The sequence below is a fragment of the Mastigoproctus giganteus genome, chromosome 2, assembly GCF_048544385.1.
Source record: "Mastigoproctus giganteus isolate SK-2022 chromosome 2, ASM4854438v1, whole genome shotgun sequence".
In the NCBI taxonomy this organism is placed as follows: Eukaryota; Metazoa; Arthropoda; class Arachnida; order Uropygi; family Thelyphonidae; genus Mastigoproctus; species Mastigoproctus giganteus.
The window spans coordinates 93,233,421-93,256,084 of NC_143576.1; the positions used below are offsets into that span (position 1 = coordinate 93,233,421).

Consider the following 22,664-nt stretch of genomic DNA (forward strand, 5'->3'; position numbering starts at 1 on the left):
AAAGGTTACAAGGTTTGAATCCTATCAGGGACATTCTTAAAGGGCTCTTCATTCTGGATTGTAATTAACTGATCACAAGCAAAGGAAAAAGGGTTTACCCATGAGTTATTTTGCAGCCTGCACAACATGCAAATCAGTCCATGAACACACACTTCTAAAGAAACATTACGTAATAAACCGTATAAACTACGTTACACTAGGACTGGCTGACTATGGTCTGAGTAGAGAATGAGCTAAAAATTCCTAAGAACAGTGCACACACATAACTTTGCCATTATCTGTATAATGGTATAGATTAGGTGGGCAGAAGCGGCAGTGCGTAGTACACGCTTCTTGATTAGACCAGGGTTCAAGCCAGTGACCACCAATACTGAGGATGTGGAAAGGTCAGGGAATGACCACTGCACATCCCCGGAGCAATATGGCCTTAGTTGCTAATGCTCCACAAAAAAAGCCAAACAACAATAATGGTATAGATAGATTAAAGAAAATATTATGGTCAACCAAGTTAACTGAGATAAAAAAAAAAAAAGAAAAAACTTTGAGTTTTAACAATAAAAAGAGAAAGAATAATTGATGCTTTAGCCATCACTCTAGCTCTTAAAATTAATATGTCTCTCTCTCTCTGCTTTCTTTCTTTCTTATACGTACTATTGGATGACTTTGTGACCCTAAATATTGTTCTCATTTAACAGTTGCTGATTTATATTCATTAAAGTAGCTGCATATGTTAATATAACATGTGTATAGGTTTATATTTGTAACATTTATAGTTAACCTCATCACTTTCAGTGTCAGAAGAGTAGTTAGAAATTAGACTGTTTCTGGATAAAGATGAAACTAAGAAAATTACACCAAGAGCAAGTTACTGCTCTAAATAAAGAGATGGTTGAGTGGGAGAAGACAGTTAGTGGATATTAATGGACACTGCTCTTCATGGACTAATTTTTAGTGGAGTCTTCCAGTGTTCAGTGCTTGGCCCATTGTTGTGTTTATATTTATTAATGATATTGATGAAGGTAGTAGTAGCAGTAGTGGCATGTGTTGCAAAAAAAAAGCAAATGTATGAGCTTATGCAGCAAAAAAAAAAAAAAAAAAAAAAAATTACAAAACAATCCCCTCTAAATATTTGTCCAGTTCCTCCTTAAATTTATTTAACCTATCAACTTCCACAATGACAGATGGAAGTTTGTTCCAGCAATTAACCACCCACTGGCTAAAGGCAAAATTCTGCACATCTATTCTACATCTGCCCTTCCTCAATTTGTGCTCCCTTATGTTCGTAATCTGAACAAGTGAAAGAATCCCATCAGAATTCAGCGTGCTCAACCCATTCAGGGCCTTATACACCTCAATCAGATCACCTCGCAGGTTCCTAGTCTCCAGCTGCTGCAATTTGCAGAACTTAAGCCTCTCCTCTTAAGCCTCTTGTTGCCCTTCTCTGTACATGCTCAAGCAAATATACATCCTTCCTAAAATGAAGCATCCTTTAAACTGATTTCCTTCCATTCTTTTGTAGTTTGTGTCTGTGACTGCACTTTCTCCACACACTTTTTGAGGACAACCCATGATGAGTCGTAAATTTCTGGAACATCCATCTTCAGTATTCATCTAATGTGCAAATGAATTTGGCCTTACTTTCTAAAAAGATTTTTCATCTACATGAGCATTTCCATCTATATCATTATTAGCTATTCCAAGAACACCATTGCAAAATCTGGCTACTTCACCTTTCATTCTCTGATTCTACATGCTGTAGCAGGTTTCTCTGAGCTTTTTGTTTTAGGGTTGGTGAACAGTGTACTTTTAGGAATGTTGAACTGTTTAGTGATGTCAATCTTAAAATGCATACCATTATCTACAGCTTGTAAAACCTTACATACAGTCTATACATACTGTATAGCAGTGTTCCACAAACGTTTTCCTCTTCACGGCACACCTTAAGTTATCCATGACACAACATGGCACATCAAAATGTTAATCCCTAAAAAGCTTAGTTTACGGCAGTGTTAATATAAATATGCTATGTTACAATAGAATCAATTATTATTGTTCCAACAATCCAACAGAAATTGGCTCCTGCATATATTAACATTTTATGAACCCTAAATCACTGTACAAAAGCAAAGCCAAACCAAATAACTATGCATACCTTCAATGTGATACTTGTACCTGCTTTGCTGAACACAGATGTCTGATGTGTGGCGGAATCATTGACAATGCAAGCCTCATTTCTTCATCAATGGATCTGAGTCTCTCCCTCTTTGATGTTTTAATTTCAGTCAAGGTCGAAAAGCCCAGTTCACACAAATATGTATTCAAAAATGGTAATAACATATTAATTGCCATCTTGGAGCTACCTGGGTATTCTTTCCTTGTTGACAACCAAAATGTGTCCAGCTGTGCTTCACAGTGTTTTTATCGCAATGTCCTGTCCGCCTTCAGATCTGTTAGTTCCTCTTGTACATTCATCGGAAGAGATTTTGCATCTGCAACAAATGGATCATGAACCCAGTCGAAATCTTCAACACTCTCTCCAAAATAATCCTCGAACTTCTGCTGCAAGTTATCTAAATGTTCTTTAATGAAGTCCATCACCACTTTATTACCAGTAGCAAGCAGCCATACAGTTGGGAACATCTCAAACGACCCATTTGCAAATGGGTCGTTTGAGATGTTTTCCGATATTTTCGTTCAACTGAATGAAAATATCGGAAAGTTATGCCAACTTAAGTCACCTATTCATCATCTGCAAATAACTCTGCATACTCATGCCCCTAAACTGTTAAAAATGTCTCTACCTCCTCCTTAAGTTCAAAAGGCCATGTTAGCACCTTACCATCTGACAACGACCGTACTTCCGTATGTAGGAGTGTGGTGTGTCCAGATCCCATTTCCTGACACAAAACGGAAAAAAGCCGCGCATTGAGGTGCAAGGATTTGATGAAGTTAACGACTTTTACTACTTCATCCAGCACAACTTTCAGAGCAGATGGCAAAGACTTGGCAACAATGGCTTCGGGGTGAATAAGACAATGGTCACATCCTGTGACAGGATTCACTTTGCGCACTTTAGCTGCAAAGTCTTTAACTCAACCTGTCATGGAAGTGGCTCCGTAGTGCAAACACTAACACAATCCTTCCAATTTAATTCATTTTGGAGCATATATTCATTAGTAACATGAAATATTTCTTCACCAGTGGATCACTCGGGTAGTAATTTGCAAAAAGAAATTTGTTCAATTACATCTCTGTTGATGAACCGAATGTTGGCAAGAAGTTCAGTGTGATCGCTAACATATGTGAACTCGTCGATCTAAAGTGAGAACTTCTGATTGCCGTTGATTTTCTCTTTAATAATGTCTTCAATGTCCCTGGACATATCACTGACTCGGCGACTGATTGTCAGCTGAGAGCGGAATTTTTGAAATTTCATTAGCAGCTTCTGGGTCCAGGACTATTTTCACTATCTCTTTACAAGCTGGTATTAACAAAGTTTCAGCTATTGTGTGTGGTTTTTTGGCCTTTTCAATAAGTTCGGCTACTTTAGCTAGCTTCCTGTACTTTTCCTGAAACATGTACTTCATCAGTACATGTTTCAGAAAAAAGGGCATATGATGCAAGAATGCAAGCTTATATAGCATCAGCCAAAAACACACACACACACACACACACACACACACACACACACACACACACACACACACACACACACACACACACACACACAGCCTTCTGATTTCATCCATCCACTCGCTTCAAACGTTTGTCTAGTTCTGCCTTGAATCTGTTTAAGCTATCAACTTCTACAGCGACTGATGGAAGATTGTTGCATGAGCCGTGCAACAAACCAGCGTTTATTTCCAAGATAGTCTTCTCTTTTCTTTTTAAATTTCAATAGCATGCATAAGCATTTTTTAATGGAACGCACAATTGCAACTAACACGATTTGCACGGAGTAACAAGGAATGAAGAGAAGATTCTGAAAATTTATTTATGTTTTTTATACGATTGAAGATTTTAGTAAATGGGAAAAACATTTCACCATAATAACGTAAAAAACCACACAATTCCAGCTATCGGTATTTTCTCAAATGCAATAAGAAGGAGTTTACTACCCGTTTATAATTGATTGCACTAACAGAAAAGCCCAGTAAACCGGAAAGTGCAAATCGTTTTATGGTTGGGACCTCCAGAAATGTGCTTTAGAAAAATTTCACAAAGCCATTCAAAATTGGTTCTTATAATAGAACATATGATAATGATGAAAGTGTAGTGCATTTTAATGATTTTAATTGGTAACTAATACAATTTACACTATAAAAACAACCTTTTAGAGAGTTATATAGTGAAAATTTCAACTTCCAAGGTCGTGGGACGACTTACCAAAAAATGTGTTATTGGTTCACATTACGATATTTTCATGATACGATGCTGCCTCTGGAATGGATTAATATCGTAAAGCTGGGTATACTGTATTGTATAGCTATGTGCATGGTTTGAAATGTGATATTTATGATTGTTTAACATTCATTTTTTTGAAATTAATGTTCATATTTTCGATTTTGTTAATACTTGAAAAAAAAAAAAAAAAAAAACTCGTAAACCCGGGAACTCGTAAAGCGTGAACTGCCTGTATATGATATCAGAGTTATTCCCTGCATCCATTTCTTTTGTGACCACATCATAGTATCCAATCAAATTGGACACACAAGATTTCCCCTTAACAAAACCATGCTGTGTTCGAGCTATAACTGAAATCTTGTCTAGATGATCCTGCAGTGCTTCTTAACCAGTGCCTCCATTAATTTCCCTGGAACAGAAGTTAAACTGACAGGTCTGTAATTACTTGTGTTGCCCTTTGGTCTTCCTTTGGGAATTGGGGTCACATTTGCACATATCCAGTCCATGGAAGCTGTCATAATTATGGCTAAGGGTTTGCTTACTTCCAGTGCTGCCTCCTTTAATATAACTGGATAGATTCTATCCACCCCAGGTGCCTTCCTTATGTTTATCTTCAACAATTTCCCCTCGACGTGGGCACCTGTACGTGGTGAGGGAACCTCCCAGTGATGCTGCTGGTTTTCCAGATTAGCATCACTGGGATCTAACGCCCATACTTTGGTTCCAGGGTTACATCTTTGGAATCCGGCATGTGCAGCCGTGCGCCGCAACCCATGGATTTCAGAAAGGGGGATCCTTGTGGTTGAGGGGCCCAGCCTTAATACACCACTTTGGCCCCCTGCTTCGACAAGATGGGTGGTCCCGGACTGGCCCGACTGCGATCAATCGGCGGGTGGTTCTTACTGCTAGGGTCAACTGCGTTCCAACAAGTCTCCCTCCCTTTGGTCCTGGGACGGGATCAAGGCTTATTGGAAACGTGGGTATGGTGCCTCTAAGCTAACTTGGCATCCCATTCGTGTACGCAGTACCTGCTAGTTCACGAGTGGGCATCCCCTCGTAGGGCTCTGTGGTGGGTGAGGTACTTAGGGCATCTGAAATTTTTATCTTACTCCTATGAGTAATTTAAATCCTTCTTCTTCTGGGGCCCCAACAAGGCCCCTACCTAACCGAGATCATGACGCAGAAAACACCTCTGCAAAAAGAGCCAGAACTGAGGATACACCACCATCTGTGTCACCACTTTTCCTCATTCTCCATTCCACCGGAGAGCAGGCACTCGGGAAAATGTCGCTCTTTTTCATCCAGAAAGGATTAGAAGGGTTGACAGGATCTCCAAAATCTGTAAAAAGGCTACGTTCTGGAGACATTTTAGTTGAGGCTGCAAGCCAAAAACATGCACAGCAACTACTGAAAGCCACATCGTTAGGGGGATTAAACATCATCGTTATCCCCCATAAAACCTTGAATTTCTCATGCGGTGTCATATCAGAGTGGGATTTTCTTCATATTTCTGAAGAAGAGATGTGCTCTGAACTTAAAGACCAAGGAGTGACGGCTGTGAAAAGAATATTGATGCGGAAGGATGGGAATTTCGTCCCTACCCGAGTTCTCATCGTAACGTTCAACACCCCACGGCCTCCAAGTTCCATAAAAGCAGGCTATTTAAACTGCCCAGTGAGGATTTATATCTCGAACCCACTGAGGTGTTTTAAATGCCAAAAGTATGGCCACTCTCAAACAGCTTGTCGTCGCAACCCTGCCTGTGCTCGCTGTGGTGCTAAAGACCACGAGAGCAAGGAATGTTTAGTTTCTAAGCCAAGTTGTACTAACTGCCAAGGAGAACACCCTGCATAATCTCGAGCATGCCAGCGGCGGAAAGAGGAGAAGGAAATTCAGAAACTAAAAACAGAGCTAAACATCTCCTATCAGGAGGCCAGAGGATGCATCCAACCTTTAAATAGTGCCAAGCCCTCATATGCCCAGAAAGCTTCTGGGAAAAGTACCATTGGTACTCAGACTGATATGAGTATTCCACCAAAGGAGTCATTTACCCCCATTGCGCGCTATTTATTAAGTTCCCAAAAGCCCACCCAAAAATCACAGTCAGCCACCACTGCTATATCCGTACCTCCTAGTGCTCCATCACTTCCAAAACAGAGTACTAAAGAAACTCCAAAGAAAAGCGAACAGGCAACTACAATCCAAGAGACAATGGATGTAGAAGATAAGGAGGTACAGGACGAGTGTGTCCTGGAACTCTTTGCGAAAGAAGAAGAAATGGATACAGTCCAACGTCCAATCTTTCCAAAGAGAGATAAACCCAGGACTGAGAAAATGAAGCCTTCAGTCCTTTGGAAGCCACCAGACTGACCCAGTAAATCAAAATAATGGATACATTTAAATTTCTCCAATGGAATTGCCATGGATTTCGTAGAAATAGAGATGACATCAAGGCTCCATGAGAAAACATGAACCAACTTGCTTTTGCTTACAGGAGACGTATTTAAAGGCAAATGAAGACCCTTACTTACGTAACTGCTCAGTTATTCGCAGAGACAGAGCTGGAGATGGACCTGCCCATGGAGGGTAGAAATTTCCACCCTGGCATGCTCGCTTGCCATCATGCGACTTCTCCCTTAAAAATTGGGGTAAGTCCATTACTCCAACTTCTGTCTACCACCAAGTAAATTGCCATGGATTTCGTAGAAATAGAGATGACATCAAGGCTCCCTGAGAAAACATGAACCAACTTGCTTTTGCTTACAGGAGACGTATTTAAAGGCAAATGAAGACCCTTACTTACGTAACTGCTCAGTTACGCCACAGAAGACTGTCTGCATACACTTTTGTCGCAAACGGAACCTTCACCCTGAACCAGAACTTAAACTCGGACAACACATCATTCCAGTAGCACCCGAGACAGAATTCTTGGGGCTCATTTTCGACAGGAAGTTGACATTTTTACCTTATATTCGCCAACTGCAGACAAAATGCACAAGAGGGTTGAATCTCCTACGCTCTATTTCCTCCAATAAATGGGGAGCAGACTGCTCCACTTTGCTCAGCCTCTATCGTGAACTTGTCCGATCTAAACTAGACTATGGGTCCCAAGTGTAGGCATTGGCTAGAAACAGCGTACTTAGATGGCTGGACCCAGTTCACCACCAAGCCATCCGTATTGCTACTGGAGCATTTAGAACATCCCCTGTCCAGAGTTTATATGTTGAAGTAACTGAACCACCACTGTCATTTCGACGAAAGCAGTTGTCTTTAAAATATACCATTAAATTAAAATCCCTGCCAGACAACCCTACGTGGACGTCCGTTTTCAAGCCACAATGGGAAAACCTATATAACACTCGTCAGACTGCCAATCAGCCTTTTGGTATCCGTGTCCAGGAGCTTCTCAGAGAGTTCGACATCATGGTAGACAATGTTGCCCAGTCACCAAGGCAACCACTTCCACCCTGGCATGCTCGCTTGCCATCATGCGACTTCTCCCTTAAAAATTGGGGTAAGTCCATTACTCCAACTTCTGTCTACCACCAACTCTACGCTGCCCACCGGGCCGAATATTCCGACTTCTTGCCTGTCTTCACTGATGGGTCGAAGTCGGAGTTGTCTGTTGGATATGCTGCTATCTTTCCAGGTCGTTCTATATCTGGAAAGATTCCCCAAGAATGCAGCATATATACAGCTGAGTTGTATGCTATAGAGTTAGCCTTGGACCACATTAAAACCCATAGGTATCAAAGGTGTATTGTGTACAGTGACTCTCTAAGTACACTGCAGACTTTATCGGGTATGAGGTATAATCCTCATCCATTTGTGACCCGGATTCAGCAGACGCTACACTCTGTCTGAGTGTTCTTTCGACATTCGTTTCTTCAGTCATCTGGCTGAGCCACATTGGGATCGTGGGGAATGAACTGGCAGATGCTGCGGCCAGGTCACCAACCCCACAACACTTATTGCCTGTTAGTCCCATATACAGACTACAGGCAGTTAACACATGATAAATTAATGTCCCAATGGCAACAATCCTGGCATGAGCAAGTCACAAACAAGCTCTATCAGATAAAGCCTGTAATCCGACATTGGCAGTCTAGTCTGTGCAGGAATCGCAGAGAGGAAGTTGTTTTAGCTCGCCTCTGCATAGGACACAGTCATCTTACACATGCATTTCTGCCGAGGGCAGATGACTGTCCTATGTGTGAGAACTGTGACAGCTATTTAAGTATATGCCACATTTTAATCGAGTGTCCACGTTTTAGACATAAACGTGATTTTTATTTTACCGCTTTTAGTCATCTGGCTGAGCCTTATACACATTTTAATCGAGTGTCCACGTTTTAGACATAAACGTGATTTTTATTTTACCGCTTTTAGTCATCTGGCTGAGCCTTATACACTCAGTCAGATTTTATCCGACAATGACAATGTGTCTGCTGTTTTTAGCTTTTTAAAATCAGTAAACCATTTTACTCGTATTTAAAATTGAGTTGTCATTCGTTTGTTCATATATTTTGTACTTTTACGCCTTTTATATCTCAACATGGTGGCCTAACTACTTAGGTCACTGAATGTTTTAACTTTTTATATATGACCTGTATTTGGCGCATTATAGCCTCAGTTGCTGATGCGCCAGTAAAACCCAAATCAAATCAAATCTTCAACAATTTCTCCTCCACAGTATTCTCAGTTATTACAAAATTGTGTAGTTTGCTGCCAGGGTTTAGTTCACCTCTGGCATTCCCCTCCCTGAATAACTTCTCATGTGTGAATGTAGATGCAGGTGCCTCCATAGCCAGGTGGGAAGGAGCAGCAGTGCGTAGCACACGCTTCTTGATTAGACCGGGGTTCGAGCCCGTCACCACCGGATGCGGAAAGGTCAGCAATGACTACCGCATATTCACGGAGCAATATGACCTTAGTTGCTAATGCTCCTAAAAACCAAAAAAATAATAATAATGTAGATGCAAAATACTCATTTAGTTTGTTAGCCACCTGAGCAAGATCATCAACAGTTGAACCATCGATATCCAGTAGACTAATCTGATTCATCCCCTTCCTTCTTGAGTTTACATAAGTAAAGAACTCTTTGCTGTTTTTATTTGTATCCTTTGCCTGCCTAACCTCCTTTGTGACTTGGTTACAAACCAGCTTACATCTATCATAGGCTTCCGTGTCACCCATTAATTTATATGTATCCCATGCATTTTTCTTCTCTGCTACATGTCTCATTAGGGCGCCTCCGTAGCCAGGTGGGAAGGAGCAGCAGTGCGTAGCACACGCTTCTTGATTAGACCGGGGTTCGAGCCCGTCACCACCAAATACGGAGGATGCGGAAAGGTCAGAGAATGACCACCGCATATTCCTGGAGCAATATGGCCTTAGTTGCTAATGCTCCTAAAAAAAAACCAAATAACAAATAACAAATGTCTCATTAGTTCATCTGACATCAACCACCTAGTTGTTCCATTTAGGCCTAAACCTTGAACAGTATTTCTTAGTTGGTATTAAAAGCCTAGTAGCTTCCAAGATTAATTCTTTGAATGTTTCCCATTTTGAATTTGCTGTTGGTAACATCATCAGTTGGCCTCACCGCGTGAATTTAAATACTGTCTAAGACCTCCGTAGTAGCCTTTACTAAAGCAAAAACCCTTCCCTTTACCCCTGATGGTAGTTATCTCTTTGAGTAAATCCCACTTCAGCATACTGTGATCACTACCACCTAGTTGTTCCTTTATCCGCAGATTCTTAATGCACGAAGAATCACTACTGATAATCAGATCAAGAGTATTACTCCCTCTAGTTGCCTCCCGAACATTCTGCCATAGAAGATACTACAAGACATATTTAGAAATCTTGTAGCATCCATGCCACACCAGGTACGGGCTGCACGTGGAGGACCAACATCATATTAGGTAGGTGGTCATAATGTTTTGGCTCATTGGTGTACATGAGGCATCTTGTTGTGATGACTTGTTCGGATTGAATTTGTGTTAGTTTTTTTACTCAGCCTTCCACATTTCTTTCATTTGTTATAAATGCATCACACATCACTAGCAGTAGGCAATAAATGGATATTTGTCTTGTATGTAATTACTGATTATATTTTCTATTAAGATAAATTTATATGACAGGTTACCTTTAGTGAGCACTTTTTAATTTTTGTTTCAATTCAAATATTTTTGTTTTCACTAAAGGTATGGTAATTCAAGGTTACAGTGCAACTACTCTGTCTAGAGGCTATTGCTCAATTTTAATATTTTCAAATTTTAGGTTTTGAGTTTAGAGAAACAGAAGAAACAGAACAGGGTAAGAATGAACTTGGATAGCTTAACAGGAGAGGAGATAGAGAGTGTTACTAGTGGTCCAGAAACAGTAGAAAAAAGAACCAGATTTTCGCTCTCTCAGGATCAGGAATCTATAGGTATAATAGTATTTGAATGCATTTTAATGTAACTTTTTTTTTCTTCTTTTTTGTCGTTTTCTGTCAAATTAAACAGTTTAAAATAAAATTAATTTTTACTATGTTGGACTGTATACTGATGTTTTCTCTATGAATGCATATTTGAGAAATATTTCTCAGATTTTTAAGTCAGCTATTAATATGTAGTAAAAAAAAAAAGCAAAGCAAGAGACTCAAAGCCATAATTTTTGTTTTATTTTTTAGCATTAGCATTAGTAGAAGCATACGACGCAAGAAGCAAGCTTATGCAGCATCAGTCTGGAAAAAAATAAAAATAAAAAAAAATACCTGCTCCCGTTTGTTCCAAATACCTGTCCAGCTCAGCATTAAATTTATTTAGGCTATCAACTTCCACAACAAAAGATGAAAGTCTGTTCCATCAATCAACTACCCACAGGCAAACTTCCACACATCTATCCTATAACTGTCTTTCCTCAATTATTTGAATTTATGCCTTTTCAGGTGATTATTTTGAGCAAGAGGAAGAATCCCATCAGCATTGAGCATGCTCAAACCATTCAAGGCTTTATACACCTCAATCAGATCACTTCACAGGTGCTTAGTCTCCAGACACTGTAATCTGCAAAACTTAAGCCTTTCTTCATAAGAGCAACCCTTTGTTCCATTCACTAATCTTGTTGCCCTTGTCTGTACTTGTTCCAACAGTTCTACATCCTCTTTAAATGAGGCCTCCAGACATGTATGCAGTACTAAAGGTAGCCTGACCATTGCCTTATACAAGGGGATAATCACCTCCTTATCCTTTGCTAGAAAAATTCCTGAATATCATTGACAAGACACCATGAGCTACCCTTGCAGACCGTCTGCACTGCTCAGAAAACTTCATATCTGCCTGCACAATTACCCCCAGATCCTTTTCATTCTCTGCCACTGTCAGTGTAGTACCACAGAGTTGATACGTTGCTCTGGGGTTACTGTTTCCCTTATGTAATACTTTACATTTGTCAATGTTAAACTTCGTTTGCCACCTCTCAGCCCATATGCTGAACTTTTCTAGATCCTGTTGCAGCAGCGTACTGTTATTAGTGTTCTTAACAGCCCTGCCAACCTTCGAATCATCTGCAAACTTGGACATTAAGCTTGATATACCATCATCAATATCATTTATAAATACAGAAAACAACAATGGACCCAACATTGAATCCTGAGGGACTCCACTAATAACATTAGTCCATTGATTACCACTCTGTCTTCTCCCACTCAACCATCCCTTTGTCCATAACAACAATTTGCCTCCAGTGCCACACTGCTCCAATTTGTGCAGCAGTCTTCCATGTGTAACAGTATCAAAAGCCTTTCTAAGATCCAAATATATGATATCAAAGTTATTCCCTGCATCCAGTTTCTTTGTGACCACATCATAGTATCCAATCAAATTGATCAGACAAAACTTCCCCTTAACAAAACCATGCTGTGTCAGAGCTATAATCTTGTCTAGATGATACTGCAGTGCTTCTTTAACTAGTGCCTCCATTAATTTCCCTGGAACAGAAGTTAAACTAACAGGTCTATAATTACTTGTCTCCCTTTGATCCTCCTTTGTGAATTGGGGTCACATTTGCACATCTACAGTTATTGATGTAATGTACTTATTTGCTAAACTAGGAATTTGAAGTGTTTCAGTCTTTATAAAGTTTGCGTAATCCAAAATGAAAGAACTAGTTTAGAAAGAGTGATTCTGTAAACAGAATCACTCAAATTTTGTTGCTGCTCTCTCTCTGCACCTATTTCAACAGATCCACATCCTTCCTAAAATGAGGGTGCCAAACCTGTATGCAGCACTCAGGATGCAGCCTAGCCAACTGTCTTATTTGGTGGGACAGTTGCTTTTTTGCTCTTGCTGACAAAATTTCTGTGTATGTGTAGGCCAAAATTCCGACAGGCAAAAATCCGGACAACCAAAATCCCGATGGGCACCTCTGGAGCCAGGTGGGTAGGAGCAGCAGTGCGTAGCACATGCTTCTTGATTATACCGGGGTTCGAGCTCGTGACCACCAAATACGGAGGATGCGGAAAGGTCAGTGAATGACCACTGCATATCCCCGGAGCAATATGGCCTTAGTTGCTAATGCTCCTAAAAACCAAATAACAACAACAAAATCCCGACATACCAATTGTATTTAAAAAAACAAAGTTAGAGTCCATATCTCAGAAACTGTTTGGGATAAAAAATATTTTTCGTGTAATCAAAACGGCCACTAAAAACATTAAAATTTTATTTGAACACATGGAACATGTACATTGCAGTTATGTAAACAGTATGATAATGTTAATATTTCATGTCATATTAATGAATAAACAACACACACTTTATATATATGTGCATAAAATAAAATAATATTTATAAAGATACATTGTGCGCAATACTGCAAAGGTAATCAGAGACCTATTTTCACGATCATTCACAACCATCATTATTCTCGTTTCTCTCTCAACTGTTGCCTTCTTGTGTTTTTGGACAGGATTCACCACGAAGTATGCATTTAGCCTGGTTATCAACCTATTGCTGTTCTTTCTGAAATTTCCCGATGATCCTATATACTCCAATATGTGCTGACCAACTATACACTGCCATCTGTGCCAAGCGTCAACACTGTTTTGTGTGCTTAGAATTTCCAGTTGAATGGAATCATAAACATACCATAATGTTGGTGGAAATAACTGTGGAGCGCGAATTACCGTACCATTTACCTATGATCATGCCTAATGTACCTGTCAAAGAAATTTGTCAAAGTACAGCTAATAATTTGTTGCCTGTATAATTACAGTTTTAGTTATGCTAATGATAGGTGGTAGATGACTTTCAGCAACCGGTGAAATACCACCACTTTTCTTATTGGAGGCTCGAAGTGGTGAAACCCATGTTTAGTCTCTAGAGCAAAGTTTTTGGCATCCCCCCCTCCCCCCATACTTCTCCTCCAACCCATGCACAGTACTTAGTACTATAGGTTTTGATACCTTTCGTGTTTGGGGTTTTCATAAAAAAAAAGAAAAAAAAAAGACAAATGTTATGTAGCTGCCAAAGTATGTACTCCAAATTTTCATATTCTGAAAGTATTCTTATTTCAAGTATTTTTAATAATTAGCATTTCAATGCTATACCTATAATTATTGCTCAGACACCCTATATAAATACCAAAATTCGACTTGAAAAATTACCAATTAAATGAAAAATAATAAAGTAAAATTAATTAAGTCATTCTTATTTGCTGATTTTAAAAGTGTTTGTTTCTGTAACAAAAACATCACCTTCAAAATGAGAGGTATTTATCATTAAAACTTTTGTTATTTTTTGTATTCTTTCTACAGAATTAATCTAATAAGGTAAATTTTTACTTACTAAAAACTAATAAATATATAGAATTATATTCATATATTTTTATAATATAGTAGATGCTGTCGGGATTTCGACTATCAAGATTTTGGGTCAGATCCATAAGTAGGACAGTGCATGGGCTTCTGTCATTGACTGAACCTCATAGGCAGTTCTAGCCTCCTGTCTGCACTGTTCAGACGACTTTGTATTTCAATTGTATAATCTGATACAAGGACTTTGTATCAGATTATACAATTATACCTAGCTCTTTTTTATTCTCCCCTTCCTTGAGTGTAGTGCCACTCAATTGGCTGTGTGGCACATTTTATAATTTTATGTTATCTTTTCATCCATCACCCTCAATCTCCAAACTTATCGTGATTCAATTTCAGATCAAAAGCATCTGTACTTATACTTTGAACAATTAACAATTTTTAACCACTTTGTTAAAATTCAAAGATACACATTTCCATTTTTCTCCTATTTTTATGCAGGTCTCATACACATCTTTCAAAACTGACTGGAAATTTTAAATTAGAAATGGAAATAGTGGGTCTGGGTAAGGGAGAGAGAAATACATCCATGTCATTGGTTCTGAGAACTTGGAATTAGTTTACTAGTTATATAATGCCATTTACTAGTTATAATTTAGTAGCACAAATTGGAGCAGTGTGGCATTGGAGACAAATTGCTGCTATGGATAAAGGGATGGTTGAGTGGGAGAATACAGAGTGGTAATCAATGGACACGGCTCTTCATGGACTAATGTTATTAGTGAAGTTCCTCAGGGTTCAGTATTGGGTCCATTGTTGTTTTCTGTATTTATAAATGATATTGATGATGGTATATCAGGCTTAATGTCCAAGTTTGCAAATGATACGAAGGTTGGCAGGGTTATTAAGGACACAAATGACAGTATGTTGCTGCAACAGGATCTAGAAAAGTTGAGCAGATGGGCTAGAGTGGTAAACGAAGTTTAACATTGATAAATGTACAGTACTACATATGGGAAGCAGTAACTCCAGAGTAACGTATCAACTCTGTGGTACTACACTGACAAGGTTAAGGTATTAAGGTATGTTCGTGTCAGGCAGCACCTGGGATTTCTCCCATCTCTGCGTGTGTTTCGCTGTGTCGAGGACAGTACACTGTCACGCCAGGGACTTGAAAGTGTGTGGGCTGTGTCTGTGCAGTGTGATATGTTGTGCCCATTGTTTGTCCGGCTTATTGGCCGTCGGGCCCCACTAGGGGCCTGACGTTGCCCATACCTTGCCATGTGGAGGCTAGCCGGGTGTATCTAGTATCACAACAAATTGCTCTGGCAGGTCCTGCCACCTAGTTTCCTGGGATTTCAGTGGCTAGTACCTAAAAAAAAAAAATTATGCCTTTGACATTAATGCTTAATGGGATTGCTGTTAGGAAATCGCTGTTTGAGGTTGAACGTTAAAGAGATGTGTTAAAGGTCGGGCAAAATTTTGATGTTATGTAATTTAGACATGTGAGGCTATACGCTAGATAAAAGCTAATAGTGTTAGTTGTCTTAGAGATTTACACAAAACCGGTAGATAATACTTTTTTCTTATTTTATAATTTTTTTTCCAACTTTTTATATATATATATATATATATATATATATTTTTATTTATTTATTTTTTCTCACTCAACTCATTCATCTTTTCTCACACACAAGGAGGGGATGCAATGATGTGTAGTATAAATATTAAATACGAATTAAAACTAGGGTTAGTGTGTACTTAACTGTAGCATTTATGGTTTGTGTTCTTTTTCTCACACACTTACACTTTTATTCATTCTTCTAGCTCTCATCTCATTTATTTGACTCTTACTTTCTGCTTGGTGCCTCCATAGCCAGGTGGGAAGGAGCAGCAGTGCATAGCACACGCTTCTTGATTAGACCGGGGTTCGAGCCCATCACCACCAAATACGGAGGATGCGGAAAGGTCAGGGAATGACCACCGCATATTCCCGGAGCAATATGGCCTTAGCTCCTAAAAAAAAAAACCAAATAACAATTACTTTCTGCACAGCACTCTCTGGGCACCTCAACTTACTGTTATTCTTCAGTTGTAGTGTAGGCCTAGCCACAAGTTTTATTTGTTTTTTTTTTTGCAGGCTAGGGGAGAATGCAGTGATAGTGTTTATGTGGTTAGCAAATGTTTGTTAGTACAGTATATATAAAGTAATGTAAGTTATTTTTAACTTTGTATTCTTTTGGCCAGTTACATTTGCTCCTCCACTCATTCCCATTCACTCTCTCTTTCCCTCATGCTAGGTCACTCTTTCTTTCCCCAAAACTGCCATTTATTCCCTTTTACCATAATTCCTAGTTCACTCAGTGCCCAGCCTATTCATTCTGTCTTTCCTTCTCATTCATTCATTCATTCATTCTTCTTTCATTCTACATTGCATCCCCTTGCTACTAGCTTACTGATATTTTTCAGTTAATCTGCTGCCCTGGCTGCCTGTACATCTCTCTCCCCTACATGGTTACTTATTTGGTGTGGTGCCCCAGGTTCCTACACATGGCAGGGTAGTCCTGGGGAGTTTTGTCATGTCAGGTTTCTGTCAGGGTGCAGAATACTGCTATCCTAACAGTTTTTAAGTCATCGTCTGGACATGGTGGGAAACTTGGGCAATTTTACTATTGATTATTGTTTAATTGCTGGGGGGCTGAATTGCCATTCTTTGGATTGCTCTGCGCATTTCGAATACTTTCTCTGTGAAAGATGTAAAAGCTTTATAATTTTGCTCCTCTATGATGAACTGATGTTCTTCTCTCCTGGGAAGGGGACCAATCTGTGCTATTAGCTCTGTTCTGGGGATGGCATATATTATATATTCATTTAGAATGTGTGCCCAGTCTTCACTTTTGCCACAAGTGCAGTTTGGGTTATCGGTCAGGCCCAAGGAGGTTTTATGAGTTTTGTCTTTAGGGAGCCGTGCCCTGTCAATATAAATGTTGTAAAAAGTCCAGGGGCATACCACTTAGGTGTCTTTAGGCTAACCATTGACACCAGTGGCAGAAACCGTTTGGTGACCAGACCTCTGGTTTCCTGCTCCCACTTTGTTTGCCATAGCTCATGGAGCTTTGTGGCTATTCTTTTTCTTTCATCATTGAAGGTGTTGGTTGTAAAGGGCTATTCCCAGAAATTCTGTGGGTATGCCCTTTTTAAATCTATAATATAAGCCTCTTTTGGCTACTTCCAGGTAAAGTGGGATCCAGCCAGCAACTGTAGTGCAGGTGTACTTACTGTGCGACATGCTCTGCTAATAGTGAGTAGTATTGTCCTTTGTATCGATTCTCATTTATTCCTATTTCTTACTATGGCCAAGCAGATGAACCATGCACTGGCTCCATAGGTGATAACAGGTAGGAACATTGCACGGTATATGATTGCCAGGGTCTTTCTTTTGAGTCCCCAGTCTGCTCGACTGATCCTGGCAATCATACCTGCATAATTTCTCACTTTCTTCGCCAAGTAGATCAAATAGGGGTAAAAAGTTAATTTTGAATCAAAGACCACTCCAAGATATTTTAGTTCTGTTACCATTGTTATAGTGGTTTTTATAGTGTTAATTTTGATTTGTGGACGTCTTCTTATGCCCGAATTGCCTTTTAGAAGTATTTGTTTGGTTTTTTCAGGCGATATTTTGAGCATGTGCATTTGTGCCCACTCCTGCAGCTGCAAGAGGGCGGCATTTGATCTTTGCTCTACAACCACTCACGAGTTACCTTTAACAAGGAAAATCATGTCATATGCAAAGGCCAGGCTTTCCACGGGGCCCAGATCCAGAACAATGTTCTGGATCTGGGCCCAGAATTCGTCCAGAACAATGTTCCAAAAGAAAGCGCCAAGGATTGAACCCTGCGGGCAGCCTTTATTCACAGGGCATGTCAATTCGTGGAACCTACATTCTGTCTGTAAGGTAGCTGTTTATTACCTTATAGAGGTTTTGTGGGGCATTTGCCTGGTGAAGTCTCCTAAGGACACTAGGCCACCAGAGTGAGTCAAATGCCCCAGCAAAGTCAATGGAGATTGCCAGCATATATTTCTCCTCTGTGTTTTTAACTGTTGTTAGTAGGTGGTGCATGGCATCCTCCATAGAATTGCCCTGCTTAAAACTGTACTGATTGTTGGAATGCAAACCTGCTTCTGTCTAATATTGAGCTAATCTGCTATATATTAGTCTTTCATATATTTTCCCTAGTACAGGGAGTAGGGCTATTGGTTTATATGATTTGGGATCAGTAGGAAGTTTTTCAGGGTTTTTGAGAATTAATCTTAACACAGCTTGTTTCCATATTTTTGGGAATATACCTTCTGTCATACAGTTATTATATAGTGCTATTAATTTATCTGGTGCTATTTCCGCTAATTTTTTGCGGAAATAGCACCAGATCAACCTCTAAGAGGTCAAAACCTGGGCATTTATTGTTTTTGGTTTTCGATAGTGCTATTTCTAAGTCTTGTATAGCGAATAGAGGTTCAATATTGGTATTGTCATATTCAGTGTTTTCTTTTATAATGTCTAGCTGGGTGGGGGGGGAATTATTTCCAATTTCAGTCTGAATGATACTGTCTAGGATGTTTTTTACAGAATCCACCCAACACAGGGTTGGGGTTCCATCTGGTTTGGCAGTAGTTTTTAAGACATCTCCTCTTGGCAGTTTGTTGGTCACTATTCTGTAGACAACTCCCCAAGGGTTATTGTTTCCAGTAGTTCCCACCAAGTGCCTCCAGCATTCCTTTTTCTTGTCTCTTATGAGGGCTGATTCCTGAGAGTTCTGTAAGAATCTCTCAGTGCACCCACCTCATTTTGTTGCCAATTGAAAATGTCTCCTCGCCTGGTGTACTTCTGAGTATAGTCAGTTTGGGGCACCACCAGGGAACTGTCTGCTTCCTCGGTTTTTTCTGTGGGATAGACAGGGTTGCTGTTTTTGTTAAAATGTTTGTCATAGTCAGTGTTTACTCGTCTGGACTACAGTTGCCTGATCTAGACCACTCATTTTCCTGTTTTTGCAGCTCACCTGCTGTACATTCTGCAAAATCTGCCAGTTTGCCTTTTTAAGGTTATACCTTTTGATATCCAACAGGGAGTGTTGGGTTGTTTGTAATTGCCTATTTAGTTTGAAGGAAATGGCTCTGTGATCTGATGTGGTCCAGGCTGGCTGGACACACCAGTCTGTGATTTTATAAGCTATTGAATTGGTGGCAAGAGTAACATCAATGTCACTCTCCCACATGGTACCGCTAAAAGTTGGGAGGTTATTTGGTTGGTTTAGCACTTGAAAGGGTGAGGTGGCTATATAGTCTGAAAGTATCTGCCCGTTGTGTGTGCCTGCTCTGTCTTCTGTATGGCTATGCCATAAGGCTGACCGGCAGTTGACATCAGCACACACTATGATATTTGCAGTAGGTAGCAAGTTTGTGACTACTTGTAGGTATTCAATAGTTGGATTTATATCTTCACCTGGTCTAGAATATAGTAAAATAATGTAAAACTGTCCTACAGCACTGGTGATATGGCCCGTGACCACTAAATACGTAGGATGCGGATAGGTCTGGGAATGACCACCGCATGTCCCCGAGCAATATGGCCTTAGTTGCTAATGCTCCTAAAAACCAAATAACAAACAAACTGGTGATATGGGCACACACTCCCACTGGGGAGCAGAGATGACCCACTTTTCTGACTGTCAGTATTTTTAACTACTATTGCTGTAGAAGGGACACCTGAGGCGTATTCTATTATTTTATAGCCTCTTGGGTATCCCTGAACCCTACCCATATGTGTGTAAGTTCCTTGAGTACCAAGATATCATATTATTTTCTTCCAATTTGAGTTTGATCTGATCTACAATGACTCTTGCTCTTTGAGCATTCAATTGGATGAGATTTAGAGCCCTAGTCACATTTACGTTTTTAATCTGGCTCATAGTTGGGCCTAGATTGAATAAGTTTTGCCATTTTTTTATAACTGGGGCATTTATCATCCCTGATACTATGTGTATAGTAAGTCAGCCGTGCTGCCTTGCAGGTAGCACATTTTGACTGCTGAGACTTATTTTTGCAATTTTTTTAATCATGGCCAGTTACTGCATAGTTGACCACAAACAGGTTCTTTCTGACTGCAGTCTCTGGTGATGTGACAATATTTATGGCAGTTAAAGCAACTTTGGATAGGGAAGTGTTCCCTAAATCTATGACTGGTCCAGCCAGCATAGATTCTCTGTTGTCCCTGCAATACCTTCCAAATTTTTAGAGTAATTTCTGCAATTATGTTGAGTTGTCCATTCCTTTTGTTTTTTGTTGCTCTTTTCAGCAGGAATTCAGCAGCAAATTCATCTATTGTCATTTCATTGTTAAAGTTTTTGAAGTAGATATCCATCATGAATTCTTTTTCTATTACTGACACAGGTACATCAAAGATTATAATATTAGAGTTTTTCCCTTTTGGTTTTTCAGGGAGCAAGCCCAGTTTTTCCATCTCAGGATGGTTTTCTATTTTCCTTAGATCTTCTTTGCTTGCTACCTTGATCAGGACTCCATTATTCCTGATTTTCTGTATGTTGTTTACCTTTATTTCTCTCAGATGAGGCCTCAACTTTGTTACCACTGTGTCCTTAACAGCCTCACTGGTTTTATGGGTAGAGTCACTTTTTGCTTTCAAAAGAATAATGTTGCTTTCATTGTTTATATTAAGTTGCTTAGTAGCTATTTGTTTTGCTTTAGTTATGTCCTGTTTGCGTTTAACCTTTGCACATTGGGCATAGGTTAATGTGTTCATTGTTTTATAGTTATTCTCCTCAGTTGTAACCTCTAATTTTGATTTTAACACTTGGTTCTCTGTGTTTAATTCAATCAGGTGCTGCTCAAGCAGTGACCAGCAGTTCACTATCTGCAGCCTAATTGCAGAAGTAATCCTGTTGGTTTGCTTGTGCATATATTCTTCTTGATACAATCTGGTTTCCTTTGCCTGTTTGATAGGGTCAGTCAAATTTTTTTGGTAGTCTAGTTTCAGTTCTTCTGTCTTTTGTTGCATCTCTAGAATTTCTATAGTTACTTGATTTTTTCCTTTCCTGCTCTTCTTAATACTGAGGAGGCCAGCTATCCAGTTCATTACCATTTTCCTCATTAACAGGGGCTTTCTCCCTGAGCACCCTATCTTCATTTTCAGAGGAGTCTTTTAAGTCATTGTCCAGAATTTTGTCATTATTTGATTTTTCAGCCATAATTTCTGCATTAAATTCACTTCCGTAGCAATAAGTCAATTTCTGAAGTTTTAAGTGGTCTTTTGAGGTACTTATTTCAGTGTAGGCCCACTAGAAATCAGAAATCGCGATTTTCCAGTTTTGGCGGGAAATGCCTGTAGACAAAGAAAACTATCTTATAAACTAAGTATAAGTTAATTCTGTTCAGTAGTATTATATTTTTCCATATAAAATAACCTTATCACAAGCAGTTTGAAGTATAATATATTCAAAATTTTTGGACTTTTGAGATGTACTGAAATCAGTGGCTATGCCAGTGGGCTCGCTACTGCTGTAGTGATCGTGTTGAGTAAAAACACTCTCAAAAGAGCAAAAATAGGCAAATACAATCACAAAAACTATTCTTGCCAGACTTAATTTACTTATCTTCATCTGTGATACTCTTCGAACCTGAAAAATCCATGCTGTAATACTTGACTAAATCGAAGATCACGCAATATCGTCATCACTCGTTGTCTGCTGTTTACATCAAATGGAGCTTCGTGCATATGCGTCCGTACACTTCCGTGACCGCAGCGCCATCACACATTGACAGTGGCAGAGAATGAAAAGGACTTAGGGGTAATTGTGCAGGCAGATATGAAGTTTTCTGAGCAGTGCAGACGGTCTGCAAGAATAGCTCATGGTGTCTTGTCAATGATATACAGGAATTTTTCTAGCAGGAATAAGGTGATTATCCCCTTGTATAAGGCAATGGTCAGGCCACACCTTGAGCACTGTGTACAGGTCTGGAGCCTTCATTTTAAGAAGGATGTAGAGCTGTTGGAACGAGTACAGAGAAGGGCAACAAGATTAGTGAATGGAACAAAGGGTTGCTTTATGAAGAAAGGCTTAAGTTTAGCAGATTATAGTGTCTGGAGATTAGGCACCTGTGAGGTGATCTGAATGAGGTGTATAAAGCCTTGAATGGTTTGAGCATGCTCAATGCTGATGGGATTCTTCCTCTTGCTTAGAATAATCACCTGAAAAGGCATAAATTCAAATTGAGGAAAGACAGTTGTAGGATAGATGTGTGGAAGTTTGCCTTTAGCCAGCAAGTAGTTGATAGGTGGAATAGACTTCCATCTTTTGTTGTGGAAGTTGATAGCCTAAATAAATTTAAGGCTGAGCTTGACAGGTATTTGGAACGAACGGAGGGGTGGAATGGGAGTGTT

At 39.6% G+C, this 22,664-nt stretch overlaps 1 protein-coding gene across 6 annotated transcripts in view; it reads left to right on the forward strand.

The window, feature by feature from the left end:
• The window catches only part of Gapvd1 (GTPase activating protein and VPS9 domains 1), a 442,880-nt gene that overhangs the window by 122,949 nt on the left and 297,267 nt on the right, over positions 1–22,664 (forward strand). For all 6 annotated transcript variants that reach the window (XM_090389457.1, XM_090389454.1, XM_090389464.1 and 3 more), the window contains exon 8: positions 10,690–10,840. In XM_090389457.1, the coding sequence (XP_090245583.1) occupies positions 10,690–10,840 (151 nt within the window). The remainder of the gene's footprint in view (positions 1–10,689; positions 10,841–22,664) is intronic.